Genomic DNA, 23,966 nt, shown 5'->3' on the forward strand with positions numbered 1-23,966 from the left:
TGTGTAAAATTGTGCATTGTCATCGAACCATCCTGTTTCCAACTTGTGGTCTGTCTGAAACATGGCTCCATCCAATTGTCGACTGCCATTTCAATGTATTGCCTCCTTCCCTTGTTCATTTTGATATATTTAGGCGTGATGCGAGAGCAGATGAGGAGAGGGTGCACCCATACTTCTGTCTTCTCAACTCGGCTGTTGTCATTATCAAGGCTGCCTGCCTGCTATCGGCCCCTTCCCAACCTGGATATGTCCTTTATCAGTGATGCTAGCATTTTGTTTGTCAGCAACTTGGTCCAATCTATTGTCTATAACTCTAAAACAGAGCGTTGCAAGTGTTTTTCTTAACTTGTGCCACACATTTAACCTACATCATGTTGTAACTTCGACTACTATAAAAAGCACTCGTTCTTCTAACATTCTTGACCTGATATTTACGACTGATTCCAATAACACATCCCCTGTCACTTATATTGGTGAAATAATTGGCATGTGACCATTCACAGATTCACAGATCCATCTAGATGAATGATGGTTCTTTACGAGAGAAGTGATTACCAGAGTACTAACTGGGAACTAACTGAGTTCACGCACTTTGTGAAATTGGTGGCTTTTTGAATCGTACATGCAAAGACTTATCAAAAGATGCATTCCTGCTGCTTCTGTAAAGCAACATGCAGCATAATTCGAGTTGAAAAGGTTCAGGTGCAAGAAAGATAGGCCAAGCGAAACTTTCCAGTTGCTCGCATGTTGAGGAGCACTGCAGCTAAGGCCATTGGTCAGCAGCATATTCGGAACTCATTTAGACCCACTTAGTTCGGCTCAGGACATGAAACTGGGACTGCTGGCCGTCCTACTCGGCAGCTATTTCACAGGGGCCTGTTCATTCCCGCTTTGTTTCCTTTCAGGCTTTGAAAGTTTGGATCTTGGGACAGTGACAGGTCGAATGTTCGTAGAAAATGCCCCTTAAATGGATTTTTATGTCTGCAATATCTTGTCTGGACGAACAACTCAAGTGCCCACTTCAGCTACGACAGGTTAAAAAGAGTCTTAATCACATAGTGACATCTCTTGCTTCTATGAAAACAAAAATGCCTCTGAGAATAGAAGGCATCCCCGACACAGTCAGTCAGTGAATGCTTTTGGACAGACTTGCTTGCCAAAAAGAAGTGCAATTTCTCGAGTGTCTACAAGTGGGTGTCCCTTCAATGTGCCCATAGAAGTGCTGAGAAAAGAAGATAGTACGCCTTTTAGGTTGGTCAGCAAAGGGTCTTACTGCCAGTTCTGTCATCGAACATCGACACGAATACTCATGCGGTGAAAAAATTGTAACCCTGGCTTTGCACCCGGTGCGTGGTACCAAATGGTATTTGCTACCACCTGAGAATTATTTTTCCCCATCTTAAGTTGATTTCACTCGTATAAAAAGCTTCCTGTGCCAGCATTAATTACCCCACTCTCCCCTTGCTGGTGCATGTTTTAAATGGACACTGAAGCACTTTTCGCAGAAAGTGAGATTTTGGTGTCGTGTAATAGAATATCGCACAGCGAGCTCGAAAATCACGTCGGAAATTTGGATAAACTAGTGCGAATGACAGTATTCTGGCAAAAACGTGCTGCACGGACTTCTGATGGCACCGCGAATCTGTCTGCCGCATACGATTGGTTTAAGTTTCGTAACGTTATCGGGGATGCCGCCAAGGCTACTTGTTGCCAAGGCTACTTGTTGCGCATAGCAGCATGTGATAGCGTGTAGTAAGTGTTTTTTCGTCTGCAATAAGCTCATCGTTGTTAATATGGCGATGTGTGGCTGTTTCAATGAGCTCATTGTAAATCCGTACTAGATCAATCCAGTCACGTGTGTACTATACGAATGATGGCCAGACATGCTGCCATCGTCGATAACACGGCTCGAGAAAGCGCAGCCCAACCCGCAACGTTCACCAGTGGTAAGCACAGGTTGAAAATATTTAAGTGTGTCGCTAATAGCCAATTTACTGCAATCAGACCTGCCACACAGGCTGTAATCTTGGTCGAGCCCGATGTGGATCTTTGTTGCATCAGGTGATGCTACATGGATACTTTGGATAGTGGTTTTGTTTGATGTGATGACATTAGGTCGTCATCGAAAATCTCTGTAGCGAATATAGGCTGACGTTTACATCATCAAATGAGTGATTGCCGTACAGTGTAGCAGTGGCAATTCTCTATCTTGATCGAAAAATGCTACCAGAGTTGGGCTTGACTGAAATTGCTGGTGTTACATCGATGTGGCATGGCCACATTCTTTGTCGATCAAACCCTACTCTGATCAATATTGTCATGAGCTCAGACCTCCACTGCCGCCTCATCTTCGTTCATGATCGAGAACTGTCGCTGCTACACGTGTATACAGCCACTCGGTTTCTAGCAGGTTGATCTCATTTGACAGGACAATGCAGCTAACAGCCTAATATCATGGCCAACTGGATCTTAGACTGAAAGCATGATGGAAAGTGCTCATGTCACAGCGCACAATCCATAACGTGCTCAATAAGGATTCAAAATGAGCGTTTTGCAGAAGAAAGTGTCTAGCGTTGCACTCAGACGTAGTGATAAACAGCGTGTTAACAAATAAATTTAGCCTATTATTCGTTCCAGCTGTACAAGTTTGGTGGCACAGCAGGCTAATGCATCGTGGACCACTCAGTGCTGCAATGATGTTAGTTCAAATAGTGCATTTCTTGCAAATTCCTTGGGGTTCTCATTTTTAAGTATTATTTAATATTAACATAACTGCTCCCACGGAGCAATCACTAACCTTCGTATAAGAAACGAGCACGCCCACCGCTCCTTCAGGGCGGGCCCTGCTGCAACTCTTCACTCCACGCAATACTGCTGATCAGAGTTGTCACTTGAGTTTGTTCTTTTCCGTGAAGGCAAGTATCAGTGCCAGCAAGATCCTCCTCTTTTGCGAAAATACAGAAGGGACCACGCCACGGTTCATTTGCACCGACTTTGTCAAAGATAGTGACTGCATTCGATTCGACATTTGTGTGTAGCCACCGTCTTGGAGCTACCTCGGGCATAGCACACTGGCTTTCGTAGGTTTGAAGATTTTGCTCGTAATAGCACTGGCCAACTTTGCAGCCATCTTCTGATCTCGTGGAAATTTGTCAAATGTGATTTTATCGTGACTGTAGGTGCTTTGCAGCCAAATGCCGCGCAGAGCTCAACATCGTGAGCCCGCTTCACCAGGGCGCATAGGCCATAGAAACGCTCGGATATCACCGGTGAACTTGGTATCGTAAGAATCTTGAAGTGAGCGAGCAGCACGGGACGGCGGCAAGCAGTCCCCGTGAACTGCAGCACTTCCATTTGTAGCAGGTAAAGGCAGAGACGAACGCAGCGATCTTGCGCATCCCTGCTCACTTCTCTACTTTTCACTCTTTACCATCCTCCTCTCCTATGCTCCCAGCCAAAGTTTGTCCGCTTGTAGCGCTGTTGGAAAAATATCTGCATAAATATGTTATAAAAGGCAAAGATTCCGAATTACCAGTAATTTTGAGAATCGAAAACCGCTTCAGTGTCCATTTAACAAACTAAAGAAACCATGACAATAAAAAACACCTAAGAAGCCAAATAGTAGCATAGCAAAACACAACAAAAACAAGGGGACCCTGCTTTGAAACAAAAGCCTGTTTGGAAGAGAACGGTTGGCCCTCCGGATGATGCGCTACCCACGTGCGCCATATTTGATTCGCAAAAGGAGTAACCTCGAGGAGATGAAAATAAATCTAGAGTCTCCCACTACAGTGCATCATAAAGAGTTTGTGATGCTGGCACGTAAAAGACTGAAGTTATGTTGAAATAGCGAATTTGGAGGTTGTGCTCTCCAGAAGTAGTGGTATGTCATGTTCCCTATTCTGCTGCCCAGCTTCCCAGCAATCGGCTTCCTGCCCTCTGTCTTCCCTTACCATCACCACCTGACTCGACTGGATTGGCGCTAAAAGGGAAGAACGGCACCGACTTGTCGCGCAGGTGGTTGAAATGCTCTGCCTGTAGATTAAGGCTGAATAAAAGTCACATCCTAACTATATATATATATATATATATATATATATATATATATATATATATATATAGTTAGGATGTGACTTTTATTATAAAATCATAATATAAAATAAAATCACATCCTAACTATATATATATATATATATATATATATATATATATACATATATATATATATATATATATATATATATATATATATATATAAACGCGAAAGAAGGGGAATTTTAGGGCCCGTGTTTTCTTTGTTAGACACAATATTAATGAGAACTAACAGACAATAATGCCAAGGAAAGTATAGCGGATGTTTTTTGTAGTATTTGTGATATAAATGTGAAGGAAGTAAAGTGGACGAAAAGATAACTTGCCGCAGGCAGGGACGAAACCTGCAGCCTGCGCATATATATGTGTGTGTGTTGTGTGTGCGTGTGTGTGTTATGCATGGAGGGAATGTAAGGTGATACAGAATGTCAGTAAGGTTGAGAGCTGGGCTAGTTGGTGACTGATCATTGTACCTATATGGTTAGGTAGCGCACTTTGGACGGGGACAAAAGAAACAGGAAGGACACGACACTTGCTACTTCCTGTTTCTTTTGTCCCCGTCCAAAGTGCGCTACCTAACCATGTAGGTATAATGATAAGGACAGAATGTCAGGCTGCCCCTCTTCCCCAGGAAAATGAAAACTCTAGGACTGTGCGCTTGGATATCATGTAATGACATTCATAACTTGTCATTAATAGGGTGTTTGTATGATTTAGTTGGTACGAACTTGTCTATATGAAAAGTGTTACAAAAACAAATACAAGAGACAACGCAAGGAGAATTGTACTGCATATGTGCCGTCATGTATGTGTGTATGTAATATATATGTATGTATATATATCTATGACTTTAAATAAAGATTGGATTGGTTGATGGCCAACTGAATGTGCTGTGCTCTTCACATAAATACTTTATGATAAATAGAAAAGAGATGGAAGTAACGAAGGTCGAATTCACTCTATTGGCCCGTGCAACTCATGATGTTATATTAGATGTAGGCTTGCTTTGTGAATGTGGCGCCAGGCTTGTCAGTATGACTGGAGAAAGTCTTCTCTAAATTCCAGTCACCATAACTGATGATTTCCAGGCTCACTCTGTCGACATGCCTTTGCTTACTGAAGATGTGTTGATGCCTGTCTGGATACTAGTGTTTACTATATTCTTGTGTGCTCTTCTCGCATTCGGTTGGGACCTTGCACTGGCCGTGTTGAGTCAGATCACACCAACACGATTAGGAAGAATGTGCCGATGATTATGCCCCTTCATTGCTACTTTGGTGGCATCTACTACTTACCTCCCGAGCGACACCCAGTACCAGACAAAATTGTTTTTCTAATGTGATAGTGCTGAAGAGCCCGTCTCACAGACATTCTGGTGTTGGTGATGGCGCTGGTGTTGCTGTCCATGACTGAAAAATCGTGATAGGTGCAAATAATAAAAATCATGGGTCCAAGCCGAAATCGAACCCAGGTCTTCTCTGTGGCAAGCAGGCATTCTGCCACAAAGCCACACCAGTGCTTGGAACTGCTTCGAAAGAAGATCGGAGCACTTTCAAGCTTCAGCAATACAATCGCCACGTTGGGCAAGAAGTCATGCAATATCACGTTAATATTGCTTGTCAGAAGCATAGATTGTAACTAGTAGGTGGTTCAAAGCTGGCCACCATACAAAGGACTCACATCATTAGTTATCAGCATCATGGAACCCATCATGAGCAAAGTGTGCAGCAACGAGGTATTGCCTTACAAACGCATAGTGGGTACATCATTACTTTGCAAAACACCAAGAAAGGAGTGTTATGATAATTACGTGGTTGCGTGACTCGAGAGCATGGAAAGCAAAAAAGAGAGGACTATAGGGACGGGGCCAGATATCGCTATCGCGTTCAACTCTTAAAGGCGAAGCTTAAGCATCCCCCAATTTTGTTTCTTCATTTATAGTGATGCGGTTATCAGTGTGAATAAAATTTAAACTGGATCTTTGCCAGACACCCAGTTCATTTTTGGTCAAGTTTGACATTTATTATTTATGCAAAGTGTAAGCGTGCTAATAAGAAATTGATTGCACTGGGTGTGTGCCATCATGTTCAGAGCAAGCATCCGTATGAAAGTCATGTCACAAAATAAATAAATAAATAGAATATATACAGAGACACTAGCCTAGGTTTTGAACAAGCGAGCATTTGAACTCAGCCAGGCTTAGCTTAGCGAGCTTACTAAGGCAGGACAAATACAGCGCACCGTGGATTTGTCCTGCATAGTAAGCAAATGCGGATCCTAGATAGCAGCCAAGTCGAGATGGCACATTTTGAAGCGCTTTCAAATGGCCAAATACCAAGCAACATGTGCCAGCATGGTGTTTACAGTTTTGCACCAAAACAAGCCCACAGTCATTTGCTTTCTTCTGTGTAATGTCGCTAGCAGCTGCACAGCAAACAGGCCCAACAAGTATTGGCTGATTTCTTTATTGGGAGAACATCCTTAGCGATGCCAAAGTTGGCCAATGTATCGCAATCATTGCTGTGATCAAATGATCGCAGGAGAGCTCTGTGCACCTTTCTTTAACTGAATCTTGTGATGCTTTGTGTCAACAACCTCAATTTGCTTCCTTGCAGTCCAAACTGGCAGCTATGTCCAACGATTTCAAGAGCATCCTAGAAGTTCGTACAGAGGTAAAGTGCTTTGTTTTTGACATAGTTGAATGCACAATGAATTTTTGTGTTGCCATTAAAAACGACAAAACCTACTAGTCGACAAAACCTGTTAAACACTGCTTGAGCCAATTGTCCAAGACACCAAGAGTTGCTAAAAAAATTTACTCAATTCAGAGTTCAGTCAAAAATGTTAACAGCAACTATGAGCTATTGTGAATGCTTAGCACTGATACTGGCAAGGAAGCTTTTTCTTTGCATGGATTTTTATATAACATTTTTTGTGGAATTGCATAAAATCGTTTTCGTTTTATTCTTTGGAGATTTCACTGCAGATTTCTCCAAGAATTTTCTTCAGCTTTCTTTGAAAATTATGGCAGAAATTGATATTGTGAACTGCATACTCTTGAGAATGCAATGAGGAAGTGTTGTATTATTGTTTGATGGTGATAATGATCCTTGTTATCATAAAGGGACACTAAAGCTAAACATTAAATCAGTTTAGACAGTAAATTATTCTCTCAGAACTACATTGTTAACTTTGCCATAATAGGACAATTAGAAGAGGAATTGAAGGTCAGAGTTTCTTTGAATTTTGCGCTTCGGCACGTGAACGTCAGCGTGGTGCTTCAGTGTCTTGTATTCTGGCCACATTTGTTCAATGAAAATTTCTGGAACTTGCTATGTCGCAACTTTGTGTCCCTCAGAACACTACGTTAACAATTTTACTAATACGAGAAATATGTTTTTTCTTTTTAGTATCCTTTGAAAGGGGATCTTTGACACTTATTCAACATGGCGAATAAATTTTACGAGGATAAAAGGCTTCCTTAGACAATTTGACTAGAAAGCTTATTTCGGTTGCATACTCTCTGCAGCTAATTTGCTTTTAGTTACTGTACACCTGCAGTGTTGTTATTGTACTTGTATAAAATGGTATGGATACTTATACCCGCAGAAAAGCAGTGTTTGTACTGGATCTTGCTGGGCACCTGTTTTAAACGAAATTTTCTTTGTTTTGGTCAGGTTGACAGACATGTTTGCAACAATTTGGCATGCTTTTTGAAATTTTTAGTTTGGTGGGTGACCTTTTCACAAATCTTGACGGGAGTCCTGCTGACACATCAATTGATGCGAAATTGATATCTGGCCTTGTTGTCTTTTGGGAAGGGCCTCAGGACCTTGGCAATTTTCGTTGCTCTCATTTTTGTTCGTTGTGTAGCTAATGATTTTGGGGCTCTTTACCGCCACGATACATCTGCCGTCTCCAGTCACAGGCTGAATTGACCCTTGTGCCAAAAAGCAAAGGACATTGCTGTCACCTGTGATGACGCTGTTTGATGATAGTGAAGCGATGCATGAGATTGCGGATACCTTGCCTTGCAGAACCTGAAGCACCAGAAGAGCCGCCGTGAGCAGTTTGGCAGCCAGGGTGTGAATGCAGCACTGCCCCCGTCGGCCATGGGAGGTGGATCGGTGCTGTTAGCGGATGAGTATGCTTCACAGCAGGGGGCGGCCGGAGACTTTCTGGCCATCAACATGGACGAGGGACCACGGCATCGGCAGCTGCAGCAGCAACAGCAGCTGCTAGACGAGCAGGTGAACTCAGGCACATTTATTGCAATAGCAGTTATATGGACAGTCTCAGCGGGTTTTTGCCGTCGCCGTCACGTCCTGTATGAAGTCCAAATTGGTAAGACCCCCCCGCGCATCGTATGTTCTACCGTGAGTAAAAGCACGCTAGCGGGGGCGACGGAACACGGCCGAAGCAGAGATCAAACGAGCTGGCCCATTTCCGTCGCTCGGAGGGCACATGCGATAACATTACCCCGCTCGGGAGGCCTGCCGTCGAAGCAGACAGGAAACCCCCTGCCCGTCTTGAACAAGCATGAAAAGACGCGAGGGGGGGGAGAGGAGGGGGGTTGTTGCGCGAGCAGCAACTTTGAACTTTGATTCTAAGGGCACGGTCGCGATCGCTGGCACGTGCACTATCTCGGGAGCTATCAGCGGGCGGCTCATATACCCCCTTCTGCGTGCTGCGCTCTCAACGCGAAGTGACTATGCGGAAAGAGCATCTCTCCCTGGAGCGGCCGTATTCCCTTACACCAGCGTTTTGTAGTTACGCGAGATCGGATACAAAAGAGTTAGCTGCCAGCCTCACTTCGTATAACACTACGATTTGTTGCTATCGCATTCATTGCTTCTCCCTTGCGGTGAAACTGTAACTTTTTTTGAACAGTTCAACATAGTGGCCTTTGTAAGATAGATTCCCATTTATCATCAAAGAACTAAATACAGTCTTGGGTGTAATATAAACATGAAAAGTTGCATTTCAGCGGGTGTGCTTTTTTTTATGAGTGGTGTGTAGTAAAATTTTGGACGTTCAGTGAATCTTCCTGCACCCTGTGGGCTTCAAGTGGCAGCCAAATAGTCCTGGCTATTGAGTTATGTAGTTTGCTGTTGCAATAGACCTTTTTCCAGCACACGAGCGCCACCAGCGGCTGTGCAAGCGCTCATGGGGAAATGTGTACACCGCAGTAGCAGCTGCGACGAGCTCACGCTATAGCTTTCCGCCACGCCACCACTTCTCAGATCAAGTGAATTTGGCAAGTTGCTCCGTATTACTGCATAATTCAATCACGATCTTCTGTGTTTAGCTGCAATGGCCTCTACAATTTCCCTCTGTCTAGTGTTTCGACGTGCCACTGTTGCACCAGCTGAGCAATTCTGAAGCGTCATTTTTTTTTTTTTTTTGCGCCGGTGTGCTTTACGGCATAAGCTAAATAAAAAAGATACAAAGGGGTTTACTAGATGAAGTTCAGGAGCAGTCTATGAAATTCGCGGATGGCATTTGGAATCAATGTTAACCGCCACTGTCGACAAGCACATGGTGAGGTTCTGATATTTAGAGTCCGCGAGAGTGCATAGTTGGCAGTTAGTATAATAAGATAGATTAACTAGACAACTTCTGCGTCGCTCGCACCATAGGTGACAAACGATAAACATCTACCACCCTTTGTTGACACTATCTGCAGGTGTTGGATTATATAAGCGCCGCTTGTGTTTTCGTGTGTTGGCTCACAGGTGACCATATATACCGTAGATATGTATAGTTGTGAGCAATATGAGATGGAACACTGAACTTGCCTTGTAAACGTAGTTGGCAAGCGCAAAGTGTACATGACACTAAATGCTCAAGCAGAAAGGTATCTTTTGTAATTCCACAAGTCACATTCATATCAGTACATTACAAGTAATCATTGAATAAACCTGAATTCGGTGTGCCAGCTCATATTGCTTACACTAATACGTCTTGACGATATCGGCACGTGATAACGCGCATGCCGCTTAACTGCTACATCCGATATACATCTGCTCGGTAATACCTACATTGACTGCCACACATTTCATGCGTAGAGATACATACAGATGCGTTCGGATATTTATTTATTTATAGTATGGCTAACCCCAATGATAGAGGTTCTAGCTGGGTGGTACAAAGCATATATCAAGATCTGTTAACTCACTTTATAAATCCAGGAAATATAAAGTAATACAGCAGTCAACACCAACGTGAAATATCAATATGTTACATTGTAAAGCAATTGAATTTCGTGATGCAAATAACAACTGAGTTACACTTTGAGAAGAGCCTCATTGTTTCTTCTGTGACTACATGTACATCAAGGCCACTCCACTCTGTTACAGTTCGGGGGAAAAAGAATATTTAAAAACATGGTTGTTGGATTAAAATGGAACTAATGAAAAAGGATGTCGTTGCCTAGTAGAATAACCAGAGAAAAAATATATATATAGTCGCATGTTCGGCTATTTAACTTGCCCTTGACAATTTTAAAAATGAGCTTAAGGCGAGCGATTTTATTTCTTACTTCTATACGTTTCAAGTCTGCTTGGTTAAGTAACTGAGCAAAGTAACTGAGTGATAGAGGAGGCACTGTAACTATTAAAAATAAATTGTAAAGCCTTACTCTGAGCTTTTTCCAGCTTATGTTTGTTAATCTATGTAAAGGGGTCCCAAATAACATTTGCGTATGCTCAGATCGGTAGTATTAAAACTTTTAAAGTGACGAGTTTACAGATGAAATGTGTAGCATTTACAATTGAATACAGTAGAACCCCGCTGTTACGTTCCTCACTGCTGCATTTTCCCGGCTGTTACGTCGTTTTCCGCCGGTCCCGGCATAGCTCCCATAGGATACAATGTATTGGGAACCCCGCTGTTACGTCGTAACTGTCGGACCGTTCCCGTATGATACGTCGCGAAGTGTGCTCGGAGCCGACCGAGTGACTACCAAAGAGAGCCGCCATGGTGCATTTTCACGCAGCTTGGCCTCGTTTGACCGTAATATTAGCCGCATGAGAGGCGCAAGCAACAGAATCTTTCAATTGATGCAAACAAAAGCATGGCCTTCGAGATTCAAATTGCAAAGATGGCGTCTATGACGTAACTGCTCGCGAAAGCAAGGCCTTCGAGATTGGCACTTACTATTGACAAAAGCATAGCCTTTGAGATTTGTATTGCACAAACATGGCGTGTATGACGTAATTGCATGCAAAAGCAAGGCCTTCGAGATTGGCATTCACTTCTGCCATCGGGTTGGCGTAGACTCATCATCATCGTTATTTGTCGGAGAGCGGGAGGAGTTCGAGCTGGTTGGAGCTCGCACGGTCGTGCGTGCGGTTCGCGGTCGGACTCGCCGCGCCGGTCGTGATTGCGTGTGCTTATTTCTTTCATGCCTACAGCTGTTGGTGTTAAAAAAATCACATACGTTAATTACATTTCTGTGGATGAGGCCGTCCTAAGCTCCGCGTTTCTATCCATCGACTAGATCGCGGCTGAGCGTGCCAATTTTCGTGCTGCTCGTAAGAATTGAAATAAAATTCTGTACCACTAAATATTTTGCCGTTTTTCCTGTTTTTCGGCTCTTACGTTTCCCGTCTCTTACGTTTATTTTCTACGGTCCCTTCAGAAACGTATCAGCGGGGTTCTACTGTAATAGTCAAGAAGCGGCGACGTGTTCTTTTCGTTTCGTGCTCCCATGGGGCCAGCGAGCAGCTGCCTCGCTCGACGTACACACTTTTCCCGTAGTGCTCTGCCTGCCTGCGGGGCGTTCTGGGGTTGCTGGAAAACATTTTTCTCAGTTTAGGTTGGTCTTTTAAGTTATGAGCAATAATAAACAGCACTAAAAGACGGGACAAAGGAGGGGATGCAGACCACGGTCTCATAGTTTCTTTAATAAAAGTCTGCGTAGGCACCAGCATTCAAAGTTCCAATGAAACACATTCAGAAGTCAGCATTTTTTTAAAGCATCGAATCAGTGTATTTGCTACTTTGTGTCCTCGTTGTAGTCACGCTTTTTGATCCTCAGTTCACAATGTGTGTGGACAACGAATCCTGCAACGACAAAATTCTGTTCGAAGGACTTTGTATGCTCAGCTCTTTAAATTTGTTGGGGGATTTGACTGTGTGTGCGTGGTTGAAAGTGTGGCTTTTTGGAGCATTGCCCTTTTTGCTTCATTGGTGGCTGTTCTTAATGACAGGCTTTCTTCAGCATGGCTGTCCTGTAGAGTAAAAAAAAAGCAGTAGAATAACGCATGCTGTGAATGACATGCAGGATGCGTACATCCAGAGTCGTGCAGACACCATGGCAAGCATTGAGAGCACCATTGTGGAACTGGGCTCCATCTTCCAGCAGCTGGCACTCATGGTCAAGGAGCAGGAGGAGATGGTGCAGAGGTGTGTGTTCCACATGCAGGTTGCAGCACATGGACTGACCTGAGTAGCAATTTCACTGCTTATGTGAGATGGGAGCAGGGCTTAGCGACCCATTTATAAGGAACCTGCTTTTTACAATATAAGCAGCCAAAGCTCCGCGAATTTTTTTACATGGAGACGTAAGCCCACTTACTCCAATGTTGCTATGCCACATGAACAGCAGCCATGTTCCCCTGGCTTCTTTGTGTCTGCACAAAAGGAAAGAGGAACGTGAGCTGCTTCACCCTTCTTTTCTACGCTTTCATAGAATAGAACTATTTTTCCATCTTCCTTTTGTGCTGGCCACTTGTCCCCGGTTTCTCTTCCATCCTTCTGAACACAAATGGACTGCGCTGTTGTCTTCATGTTCTACATTCCTCTGCACTGAAGAAAACTACTCCACAAGAGAAAAGGAATGCCGTGCATAAAGAAATGTGCCCGAGTAAAAGCCGCACGCCTCTTTTTTGGACAAAATAAGTGAGAAAAGTGTTATTCGTGTGAGCCACACTCACCTTTTAAAAATGCCTGCCTAATGCAGCCGCGCGGCCATGTTTGTGCTGCAACCCATGATCTCCAGCACAAAGCATTTTTTGAGGACCTGCAGTGCCATCTTCTTAATCTTGTACCGCTATGACCGTTGAAGACTTTGATTCTCATGCGATCGCTTTTGCCTATATTTTCGTACAATTATTGCCGCATGTGTCGGCATCTCTGAGCAATGACATTCTCGGCCTGTTGGATTAGCACAGTTGGCACAGTGCAAGACTGCAGTGGCTTGTAGACAGCCAGATGCCTCTCAAAAGTACCTCTGAAAGCAATGATTTTGCAAATGTAGTCCTTGCCTCAGCTCCACAGGAGAAGGAATGCAATCAGGATCAGACCGTGGGAAGCGTGGAAGCACCTACAATGATGATGAGGGCAAGTGACACAGGTCTTGAAGGCCTTACTTTTGCTAATTATATGTAAAATACGTGATAGGTACCATAGTTTAACTGCAAATACAGATTATGCAGGCTATGCTTTCGCTCGTGGGAACCTGAAAAACGGCATTGGTATTATGGACCACGTTCTGGGTGAGATCACAACGTGAGTGAGATCATTATGCAGTGAAAAAGTTGTATTTCTAAAAGTGAAAGCAACAAAATTGTGTGTAAGCAGTACCCAGAACAGACAAACAAGTGCTCACAACACGAATTGAGATAACCCCCCTAATGAAAAAATTGTCTGTCGCATTGTCTAAAATGAGCCCTATTTTTCTCATTAGATGTGGATTTATATATTTAAATTTTCACTAAAAGTCGTGAAAGATTACTTTTGGCGCAAAGGTACAGAACAGGCCGACCACATGACTAGCATGCCACCAAAGTTACAATGACCTGCAATTTGGTGAATTCCAATGGGAAGCTGTTGAATGGGCTCACCTGCCAACCGGCAGTGAATGCAAAGGCAGACACTTTCCATTATGTCATGACACTTAGGGTTGGAGCATTCATCCAAAACTTTGACTGCTTCCTCGTATGTCAATTTATTGGGCTTCCTCTGTACAACTTGTCCTGAAAGCACTTGCACGGTGCGTACTGAGTAGAACGCCACTGATACGTTTTCCACGGGACCGTAAAAAAACAGCGAAAGAGCCGGGAAACGTAAAAACTGAGAAACGGGAAAAAATGAGAAATTAGAGTAGTGGCGAGAAGCGCACAATTTTGTTTCAAATCTCTCTCGGAGAAATTGTGCAGCGTTGCCTGGCACATTTTCTCACGCCCGATCCCTACAAGGCATCTCTCAGGCAGCTGCAGTGCCACGTGGCTGCAGTGCCACGTGGCAGTGCCGCGCTCAGTTCTTGGAAACGTGGAAGCACTAAGAAGACACCGCATGAACACACGACCAACACGACAGCCGTAACCGGGTCTATCCGTATACAGTAGGCCGTGCATCATGCGAAAGTATATTAAATTTTGTCAATCCTAACGACGCAGTGTCAAATGCCGCTATTCACAAACTTATGCACTCTTCCCATAGCAATATTAAAAATTGAGCCTTAAAGGGGCCCGCAACACTTTTTGAGCAGGGTCAAAAAATGCTGCCAATCGGTAGTCGAGGCTCCCGAGAACACGCGAGCCAAATATTATAGTGAAGCGAGCGGCCTGGAATTTACAATAAATTCTCAAAGTCAGCTGAAAATCGCTCCCTCTTCTCTCGACAAATAATGTATTAGTCCGCAATATATGACGCGATTGTCAGCAGTTCCACCATTGGCTGATGTTATAATCATAACACCCTCATAATTACCTTCGTTGTTAATTTTGAGTTCAATAAGTAGATAATATGTATGTTTATATGGTGTTATGCCGTTGAAACACCGAACAAACATTAATATTAGCACTTCCGGTCTCACCGACAGCTCGTCTGCTTGTAGTTGCGCGGTTGCGCTTTCTTCACCACGCGCAGTGCCGAAATCGTGAATATTTCTGTGCTTTTGACCATCGCCGGTTGTCGTTGAGAGTGGCAGCCGTTCGAGTGTTTCCTCGTCAGCTGGAAACTGCATCGTCGGCACGTTCTCACGACCGACCGAGGCAGCGGTGCAGCATTTCTCCGATAACAATGCTGGCGCCGGCTAGTTTAGGATACCTGTGTTTGCTGTATGGCGAGAGTCCCGTTCGCTGTCTGTTCAGTATGTCATCGAGCCGTACCTCGGTGTATCCTCCCCATAGTCTCATGTTCCTGAGAAACCGTGACACAGCAACCAAGCAGACTCGCATTTTCACGGTAGCTGCAGACAGCCGGGGGATGGGTCCACGCCGGCCCGATGCCCCACGATCCTTTCTTCTAGTCTTTAGTTCTTTGTTGTCAGCCCGCACTCGCTGTGCGCCCGCATTCGAAGAGCAAACAGCATCGAAGTACCGCCACTGGGAGAAGGGTGCACGCAGCTTTGCCGTGTTGAATACGATTCAAGCGCGAGCAGTGCGACGAGGCGGTGTATCGGAGTGTGGGTCGATACCCATCTCAGCTGTCATTCGTTCCAAACGCACACGCAAGTTTGCGTCCATGGTTGGCAGAGCGATGAAAACACTACGGCAGTTCGAGGTGCACACCCAACATTACCAAACCGACTCGTAGTTTTCAAGCATGCGCGATACACGGTGCGATCGAGACGACGTCCACGCAAGCCGACCGGAAGTGGCGCCACAGACCACGTGGTTGCGCCGAGACGCCAGATAGAAAAAAATGAAAAAATAAAATGCCGCCAGCACTGACGTAACTCTTCGGCGCCTCCTTGCACCTCCGCCCTCCCTCCCTTCACGCCCCGCGCAGCTTTCCGCGCGCTCGCTGCGTTGAGTTGAGGGAGAAAGCTGCGGAATGTGATCTCTATAATTTGGTAACACCACTTAGACTTGACGGATTCGAAAAATTTTTGCGGCATATGACTCATGAAGAGTCATACGTCAATAATGAGACTATTCCAATATAACTAAGAAAGGTGTTGCAGGGCCCCTTTAATATTAAAAATATTAAGGTCCACCTTTTTAAAAAAGTTTTAGTAGTTTGTCTGCAAACTTCTTAGTGTTAGCACTTTACCCAATCCCAGCAGCCACAAACTTTAGCAGGCTGGACAGGTGGTGCCATCTGGCAGTGGAGTGCGCAACCAGGCAAGCACATAAATAAATAAGTGTGTTCTACTTCATCGAAGAGGAATTGTGATTCCAGTTGACCTCCAAATGCAACCAAATCGCAGCTGTAATTGTCAGACAGCTTCGAGGAGCTGCTGCACGCGGCACGGTCAAGTCACTGACATGATATTGCTGGTGCGGTGTGGTCACCTTTCCGCAAATATCTGCTCCTCACGGCTTTCATACTCCTCACTGGCAGGACCGGCATGCCTTGCACGTTTTCCGGTTTTCACCATCTTATACGTCACGAGGAGACAGTACTGCTCGTTTGGGTTTCGATTTTGGTGTTGCACTTTCTCACTTATTTAAAATTATTTTCCGACTTGTTGAGTATTTATGCTATCCGGCCTGTGACTAGAGCATTTCAGAAACATAAAAGCACCATTACTTCAACGTGGTCAAAAAAGTCACCGGAGTTGGCCTTTAAGTGGAAGTGCACCTCGAAAAATGAATTACGTGTTTTCAAAAGCTGGTTTTGGTTCCTGCTGTACGCTGACGTCACGACACGGTATGAGCTTCTCGTCACGTGCTTGCACAAGATATCGTGACATCTCCATGGCTGCTCTGCTCCGGGGTTCTGTTGGTGGTGCAAAAGCGGCCATTTTGTATTTTTCAGTACCTGATGTCATCACAACTGGACACGAATACTGGTGCGCGAAGTCACCAGAATTGATACTGTAGCCTGACGCCATGCCAATGTTGATGTCAGTAGGTGTGCCATGCGAAAATTGACTCTAATGTCAGGATAAAATATCAGCATTTACTGAGCTCTTCACTTGTTTAGAGCCATCTCGTTACACAGCACATACCTGCCAAGTCTCCCGGATTATTCGGGAGACTCCCGGATTTTGAACGTTTCTCCCGGTTGTACGGGTCATAGGAAAATCTCCCGGAAATCCAGTTTAGCCCCGCGCGTCCAATGCTTTGTCTGGCCACATGAGCAAAGTTGTCTGGCCACGTCTGGCTACATCCTAAATGTGTTATAGGTTATATCAGCCGTTAATATCTCGTAGATGATGCGTTTGTGCACAAAAAATCTTGCCCGACGAAATAACTGGTAAGCAAGCGACGACAGGCCTCGCACCCGGAGCGATGTTATCGCATGACGGCCGGGTCGTTTCATCTCTGCTTCAACCGCGTTCGTCCCTAGCGCGCTTTCACTCGCACGTGAAACAGACGATGCGTAAGCGAGGTTTGGACTCTGTGCAAATCAGCGGCGACCGCAAAATCCCTCCGACAATGTCCATATAAACCCACTTATAACGATCCCACATATAACGATCTATCGGTTATAATGACCATATTTGGGTGCACTTACGATTTTCCTATGCTAACCATTGAAGCTGCGTCCAGATATAGCGAACATTTTTCAAAGCCTCCTACTTTTACAACGAACACTTCAGACACGGTCGCGGTAAAAATATGGTGCATACGAAGCGAAAAAAAGTTAAAATATGCCTTCTAAAGCGTGACAGGGGCGCGCGCTCGCGCGTGCCCCGCTCTAGTTTACTCGCGACTAAGATACCCAGATCGGCGAGCACCGCACGCAGATTTCGGACGCTGCGAGCGAGGTCGCTCACTTTCCAGGCGTTTCTTCAGTGCTAGAATGGCAGTGGGGAAAAAAAATAGTAGGCATCATGAAGCCTTGCGGTCAGCTTTCGCACAGTAACCTTTCCTGACGCCGTTCTCTGCAGCTACGACCGCCTGCGATGAACCAAACAATGCCTTGGAACGCAAGAAGGCATAAATGCAATTGAAGTGATAACCGCGATAACTTTCCATCGCAAAAAGGTTCACTGCGTCCCTAAACTCGTCGACGCCACAATGTGCCGCGAAAAGTCGTCCGTCTTTCCGGTAACGGCAGAGACCGGTCGATCGGTGATAACGATTTCCGCGCGATTGCGGCGATGCCTTCGCGGATAAGCATCAGAAAAGAGCGAAGGCGAGGTGGCGGCCGTCGATGAACGTGCCATTATGCCTTATAGCCGACAACCTTATCACAGTCATCTGTAGATATCTGCTCGGCTGCGCGTGCGGCGTACACTGTACACTGTGCAGATTGACGGCAGTACGAGCGCGCCATGCTGCCGTTCGCAAGTTCGCCGCCGCCGCGTCGTGCGAGACCGCTTTAAAGTGCGCATCGCTTTGTAGAAACGAAAGCTTGCTGTTGTTGAGCGGCGCGGGCAGCGAGAAACGTCGATGTACTGACAGCGAGCGTATACTGCGTGTTTGACTAGGTGACAACTCAAGTGCGCCGCGCATCGTCGTGCAGGGCCGCGAGAGCATCGCGGAGACGTAGAGTGCGCGTTGCTTGGAAAATACTTGTTTTCGCCGCGTTGAACGAAGAGGCTAGTCGCCGCACCCGTGCACGGTCCGAAGTGAAGCAAGCACGAAGAGCGTACAAACGCGCGCATACGGCATACAGCAAGCGGCCCGGCAGTGACTCCGCGACCCGAGCAGGCGACGCGCTGCACGCAACTAGCCAGGGATGATCGGCTCCACGTCGCGGTACCGCGCTTCGGTGAAACGGTGTCGGCTCATTGCAAAGGCGGTTAATTCACTCGTGAGCACGCAGCGGGCGTCGCTTCATGACGCGAAAAGGCTTAGCTTGTCACCGAAGGGGTTGTTAGCACTTTAACAAAAGTGCACAAAAAAAAAAAAACGGCTTGGCCGCTAAGCGCACGTTTTTAAGGGCGAGTCCATATACAACGAACTACTGATATAACGACCACTTTTCGCGACACTTTCGAGTTCGTTATAAACGGGTTCGCAGTAACCCCCCCCCCCTTCCCCCCGTTGAGTAGATCTCCCGGATTCCGTTTCTCCAAACTTGGCAGGTATGCACAGCAGGTTTCCATGGCAGAGTAAACTTTCACATGACAGAGTAAAATTTCACAATACCAAAAACACCACTCTTACTGCAAGAAGACGCTTGGTAAGCGAGAAAACACGCGAAAAGAAAATGTTGATGGCGATGCCACTTGGAAATTCCCGCACCGAACGCCCTGATGTCATAGATTTTGGCGGCGTTTGCAAGGTCATACGTAGTCTCTAATCGGTAAAAATGAAGTACATTGTCCTCTGAGGGGGCCATAGACTTAACATACCAAGTTTTAGAAAATATCCTTGAGCCGATGTCACCAAAATACGAAAAAGCAGAGATTTCGGCACGAGATGTAAAAATGAAACTTCGACCCCGATTTTCTCTGCTATTAATAAACATATGATGGTGAAATTAACGACATTAGACTGTTCAGAGTACAATTTATCAGTCTAAACCGATTCATTGTTTCGCTTTAATGTCTCTTTAAAGAGGCCCTGCAACACTTTTTGAACATTGTCAGAAAATGCTGCCGATCGTTAAAGGGCCAGTAAATAAGCTCAGACTTCTTTTTTTTTTTTGCATATCCCAAACAAGCTCGCCAGTTCGTGTAGACAGCCGTGACAAACACATTTTATGCATAGCACAGCACTGTGCGCTGCACAGACGCTCCATCTTGAAAAAAAATTCTGGCGTCCCTCTCCAGTGCCTGTTCAATCCTCCTCATCCACGAAGTGACCTAATCTTGCCCATGGGCAACATTACGTTGCACCGACTTCATCGATTGGTGCTCTGCACTACGAAACGGCTCCTCGGCCCTACGGTGATGTGATTTTGGCCATGCATTTACAGTGCTTCTTCACCGTGCCGCTAGGGTGACCATAGCGCTGCTCAGACATGAGCAGCACGTCAAAGAAGCCTTGCTCGGTTGTTGGCTGCGTGCCGATGATGTATTCGCTGACTTCGTGTTGCATTGCTGACGTGGGCGTAGTCATGACAGCAGGCTACGCCTACCCCTCTTCACTGCTGAGAAGGGTGGGAAGGCTGAGCGAGAAACCGAAATCAGCCGAAGTGGGTTGTTTTATACCTTGTAACTTCCTTATTATATAGCACTTATTTGCGAAATTCTTGTGGCAGCATGTTCACATCGTATGAGTGCACAGTTATTGCTTCATTGCACGTTTTGGACCGCGGCATTGTTTACTAGCCCTTTCATTGAGGCTTCTGTGAAGATGTGAGCCAAACATTATAGCGCAGCACGTGGAACTGAATTGGCAATTAAATGTCAAAATGAGCTAGAAATTGTTCACTCCTCTTTTGACAAATGATGCCGTATACCCGAGATCAACTGCGTCAGATATTCAGAGGCACATGGGGACGGCCTTTGGCTGATATGAGCATTGTGTGCTTCATAGTTAGCACGGCTGCCATGGTGTGCCACGAAGTGCCCGCACTGCATTCAACAGGGCTAGTTACTCTATAGCATTGCACCAGCGCACTTGTGATCTTGCTGCAAATGAGCTGCACATTCAAAGTGCTCAAAGTCACGCACACTGATGTACGGACTTGGCTTCTTGCCCCCCTGTCATCATTCCCTGTCTAGCTTTCAGCGTGCTCGCTGGGATGAAAGTAGAGAGAAAGCACTTGAAGTGTGCAACAAATCCCTGCAACTTCGCTGGTACTTGACATATTCTAAAAGTTTCTGCGGCAGTTGATTTGTGGGGAAATGAACTCCGATAGTGAGTTCATTTCATGATTACTTGGAAAGGTGTTGTAGCACCCCTTTGAGGAAAGCACCTGGCATTGTTTAAAACATTGGCCTCTGCTGTTATCGATTGCCTTGTTTCTGTGAACCTGTCTTGCCCATACCTGTTAATTTGTACATTAACATATCATATGCATCCCTGCTTTTCTGATCTATAAACTACTTCTTATTAGCAGCATTTTGTTCAAATAGCACTTTTTGTCCTTTGCATATAAAAAATAGTGCTCGGTAACTCCTATTTTTTGAACGGTTTCATACAATCAGCGCAGTCGCATACTCGGCTGTTGTTGATGAAACAGAAATACACTGAGGCGTTATGTTGGGGGCACAAATTATTTTTAATGTGGCAAAGCCGTTTGAAAAGGTTCACCTCCAAGCAGTGGACTTGCGCCACGAGGGTCACTTGGCAGGACAGCATGCATGGGTGTGAATGCAGCAGGTTTCGTGCTGCAGAATGTACCGATGACATGCTGCTTATGTAGAACAGTAGGCCTGAGCCACGTACATGGGCTTAACTTGCGGTCATCTGCTTTGTGCGGCCGTTGTCGAGGAGGATGGGCACAACGTGCCGTTTAATCACACCATTGTAAGGAAATTCTTGCTTTGCTATGCTCTGGAGCAGCTGCGGCTCCATTTTGAGCAGCTTTGTGTATTGAGTAGTTGACACACTAATACCATTTCAGGATCGATGCCAATGTGGAGGACACGTCGCTAAACGTGGAGGCTGCACATTCGGAAATCCTGCGCTACTTCCAGTCGGTGACCTCTAACCGGTGGCTCATGATCAAGGTGTTCGCCGTGCTCATCGTTTTCTTTATTATCTTTGTGGTCTTTGTTGCCTGAAACAAGACGTGTTCTAGGCTGAGTGGAGAAGCTTCTGGTGTAACCACATATACAGAGAATAATGTGCGTAAATCAATAATAAAAACTTATTTCTAAGCGAGTCTGTGGTCACTTCTTCTTAAGAACGACAAACCACTGGGCTAGTAATAGTGTACATAGTATTTCTTTTATACCTTCTGCCCGTGTCTGCCTCCACACCAGCAGCATGCAAGATTTTTCATGTTGAATGTGTTGCATTTTTCGTCCGCTTGTTTTTGGTTCAGGAGTGGTGGGTTCCTCCCACATAAAGGTGCACTTTAATATCTGTTTGCCTGAACTTTATCGCAGTTGTGGGAGCACATTCTACAAATGCTTATGCAGACTCTCACAGTTTTTGTGTGCCTCAGCATGATTTCGTCATGTAAAGTAAAAGCAGATGCTCCACTGCAGTCATATAACTTCTCGTTAGGAAAGAACATCGCGACAAGGAAAGATCACCGCACAGGCACTGACCAACACATAACGTCCCTCTCACTAAGGAAATGCTCAATGTGAAGTTGTGCAATTCCTAAACTGCCCCATGCTCTGAAAAACAGCTATGTCTATTTTCAATTTCAGATCTGCCAAGTCCAATGTTTCAGTTCGGAGATGTCTCTACTGTTTCATTTTTTTACACGTGTTGGTTCCTCTGACCGAGTATTACGGCAAACACTGCTATAAATGTATTTCATTGGGTTTTTCAAGTAAGCGAGAGAGATGATCTTCTTTAGCAGCTCACATAGCCTTCAGTACGTCACGTTTAGTGGCTGCTCGGGCTACCGTGAGCTAAAAAGGCTCCCTGTAACGTCTCATCCATTGCGCGTTTGTTGTCAAAGTCACAGACGCGTGTGATGCAACACAATGACGGAGTGATAACCAATGAAGACTAGGCACTCACTTCCAACAGATTTGTTTTCAGGGAGTCATATATGTGGGGATGATCAGAAGCATGCGCAACCGCATTTGGAACGTTTGGCACCACATACGACGATCAGTGCAAAATAAAAGCCAAGTAAAAAAAAAGATTATTAGACGCTTTTATTGCTTTTTTCACCAAGTCTTTCGTGGCTTGTGGTTAAGATATATTTTTTTTTGTTAAATGAACCAGTGGTGCGCCCAATCAGGTGTCCCTCAATTTAGCGATATGCACCGCCTCTATTATCGTGTCAGTTCTGTAGCGCTTCTTGCTACCGCATAGTAGTGCAAGTACTTGGGCTTGAAACTGCAGTTTCTGCAGTGGTGGCCAAGAAGGCCCGCGTCGCGAAAAGGGCAATAAAACCTTCTCGTAGTTTTCTAGTTTTTATTTGGCTCTTGTTATCTCTGCGCAGGTAACCATTTGTTTACCTGTGCGCCACCAAGCTCGAAAAATTTTCTTTTTGTTTAAAGTTAGCTTATTGCCTTGGTACTTAAATTAAAAACTTGGAGGACGCTTGAGCTTCACCTTCAAGAGTAAAACGCGAGAGCGTAATCGGACCCTGTTTGCATCGCCTTCTCAATCGCCAGTCTGGCTTCGTTTCTCGGTGGACGCCCAAACCGTGCCGCTAGGAAAGGAACGTTTGTGCGCCTGTAAACTGGCCCTTTCAAGCTATCTTACTCGCGGACAACTTTTCTTGGCAATGAAGGAAAGGCTACCCCTAGCAAAAATGCCAATAGGATTTCCTATTGGTCCAATAGGAAATCACTATTGGTTCTATAGGACATCTATTGGAGCTGTATTGGTTGTATAAGACTTCTATGGGTACCAATAGACACCAACAGCCACCACCTATTGGTGTCTTATTAGACCAATAGAAGTTGTATTGGTCAAATAGGGGCTGCCTTTTGGTGTCTTATTGGACCAATAGGAGTTGTATTGGTCAAATCGGTGCCGCCTATCGGTGACTTATTGGGCCAATAGGAGTTGTATTGGTCAAATAAGTACTCCTATTGGTTTCTTAATGTACTAACAGAAGATGTATAAGGCCAACAGGAGTTTTATTGTTCAAACAGCTACCGCCTATTGGTAGCTGTTTATAACATCTTATGACTGATTGAGCGCGTCGGACCCGATCCCGATCAAATTTCTTGATCATGAGTGGCTATATTATACGCAAGCTGCAGACGGGATCAATTCACTTTTGATAAGTCTGATCCCGATTGAGCTAACTGCACACCGTGAGACACCGTGTGCAGTTAGCAACTCACGCGACTAAAAGAGTTATATAAAAAGGCTGCGTGTCGACCACGGCGGTACGGTGTCTCCGTACATGCCGTGCGGTAAACGGGCACTATAGTAAAACACGCTAAAGAAGAACTTGCGAAGGAATCGACAACACAGACACCACAGAATAAT

General features: G+C 45.1%; 1 protein-coding gene across 1 annotated transcript in view; it reads left to right on the forward strand.

Moving 5' to 3' along the window:
• Positions 1–21,712, forward strand: part of LOC119374600 (syntaxin-5) — a 66,559-nt gene extending 44,847 nt beyond the window's left edge. The window contains exons 7-10 of the mRNA XM_037644770.2: positions 6,708–6,764; positions 8,130–8,342; positions 12,380–12,501; positions 21,457–21,712. Of these exons, the coding sequence (XP_037500698.1) occupies positions 6,708–6,764; positions 8,130–8,342; positions 12,380–12,501; positions 21,457–21,616 (552 nt within the window). The 3' untranslated portion in view covers positions 21,617–21,712. The remainder of the gene's footprint in view (positions 1–6,707; positions 6,765–8,129; positions 8,343–12,379; positions 12,502–21,456) is intronic.
• The last annotated feature ends 2,254 nt before the right edge of the window (positions 21,713–23,966 follow it).

Source organism: Rhipicephalus sanguineus, chromosome 11 (genome assembly GCF_013339695.2).
Source record: "Rhipicephalus sanguineus isolate Rsan-2018 chromosome 11, BIME_Rsan_1.4, whole genome shotgun sequence".
In the NCBI taxonomy this organism is placed as follows: Eukaryota; Metazoa; Arthropoda; class Arachnida; order Ixodida; family Ixodidae; genus Rhipicephalus; species Rhipicephalus sanguineus.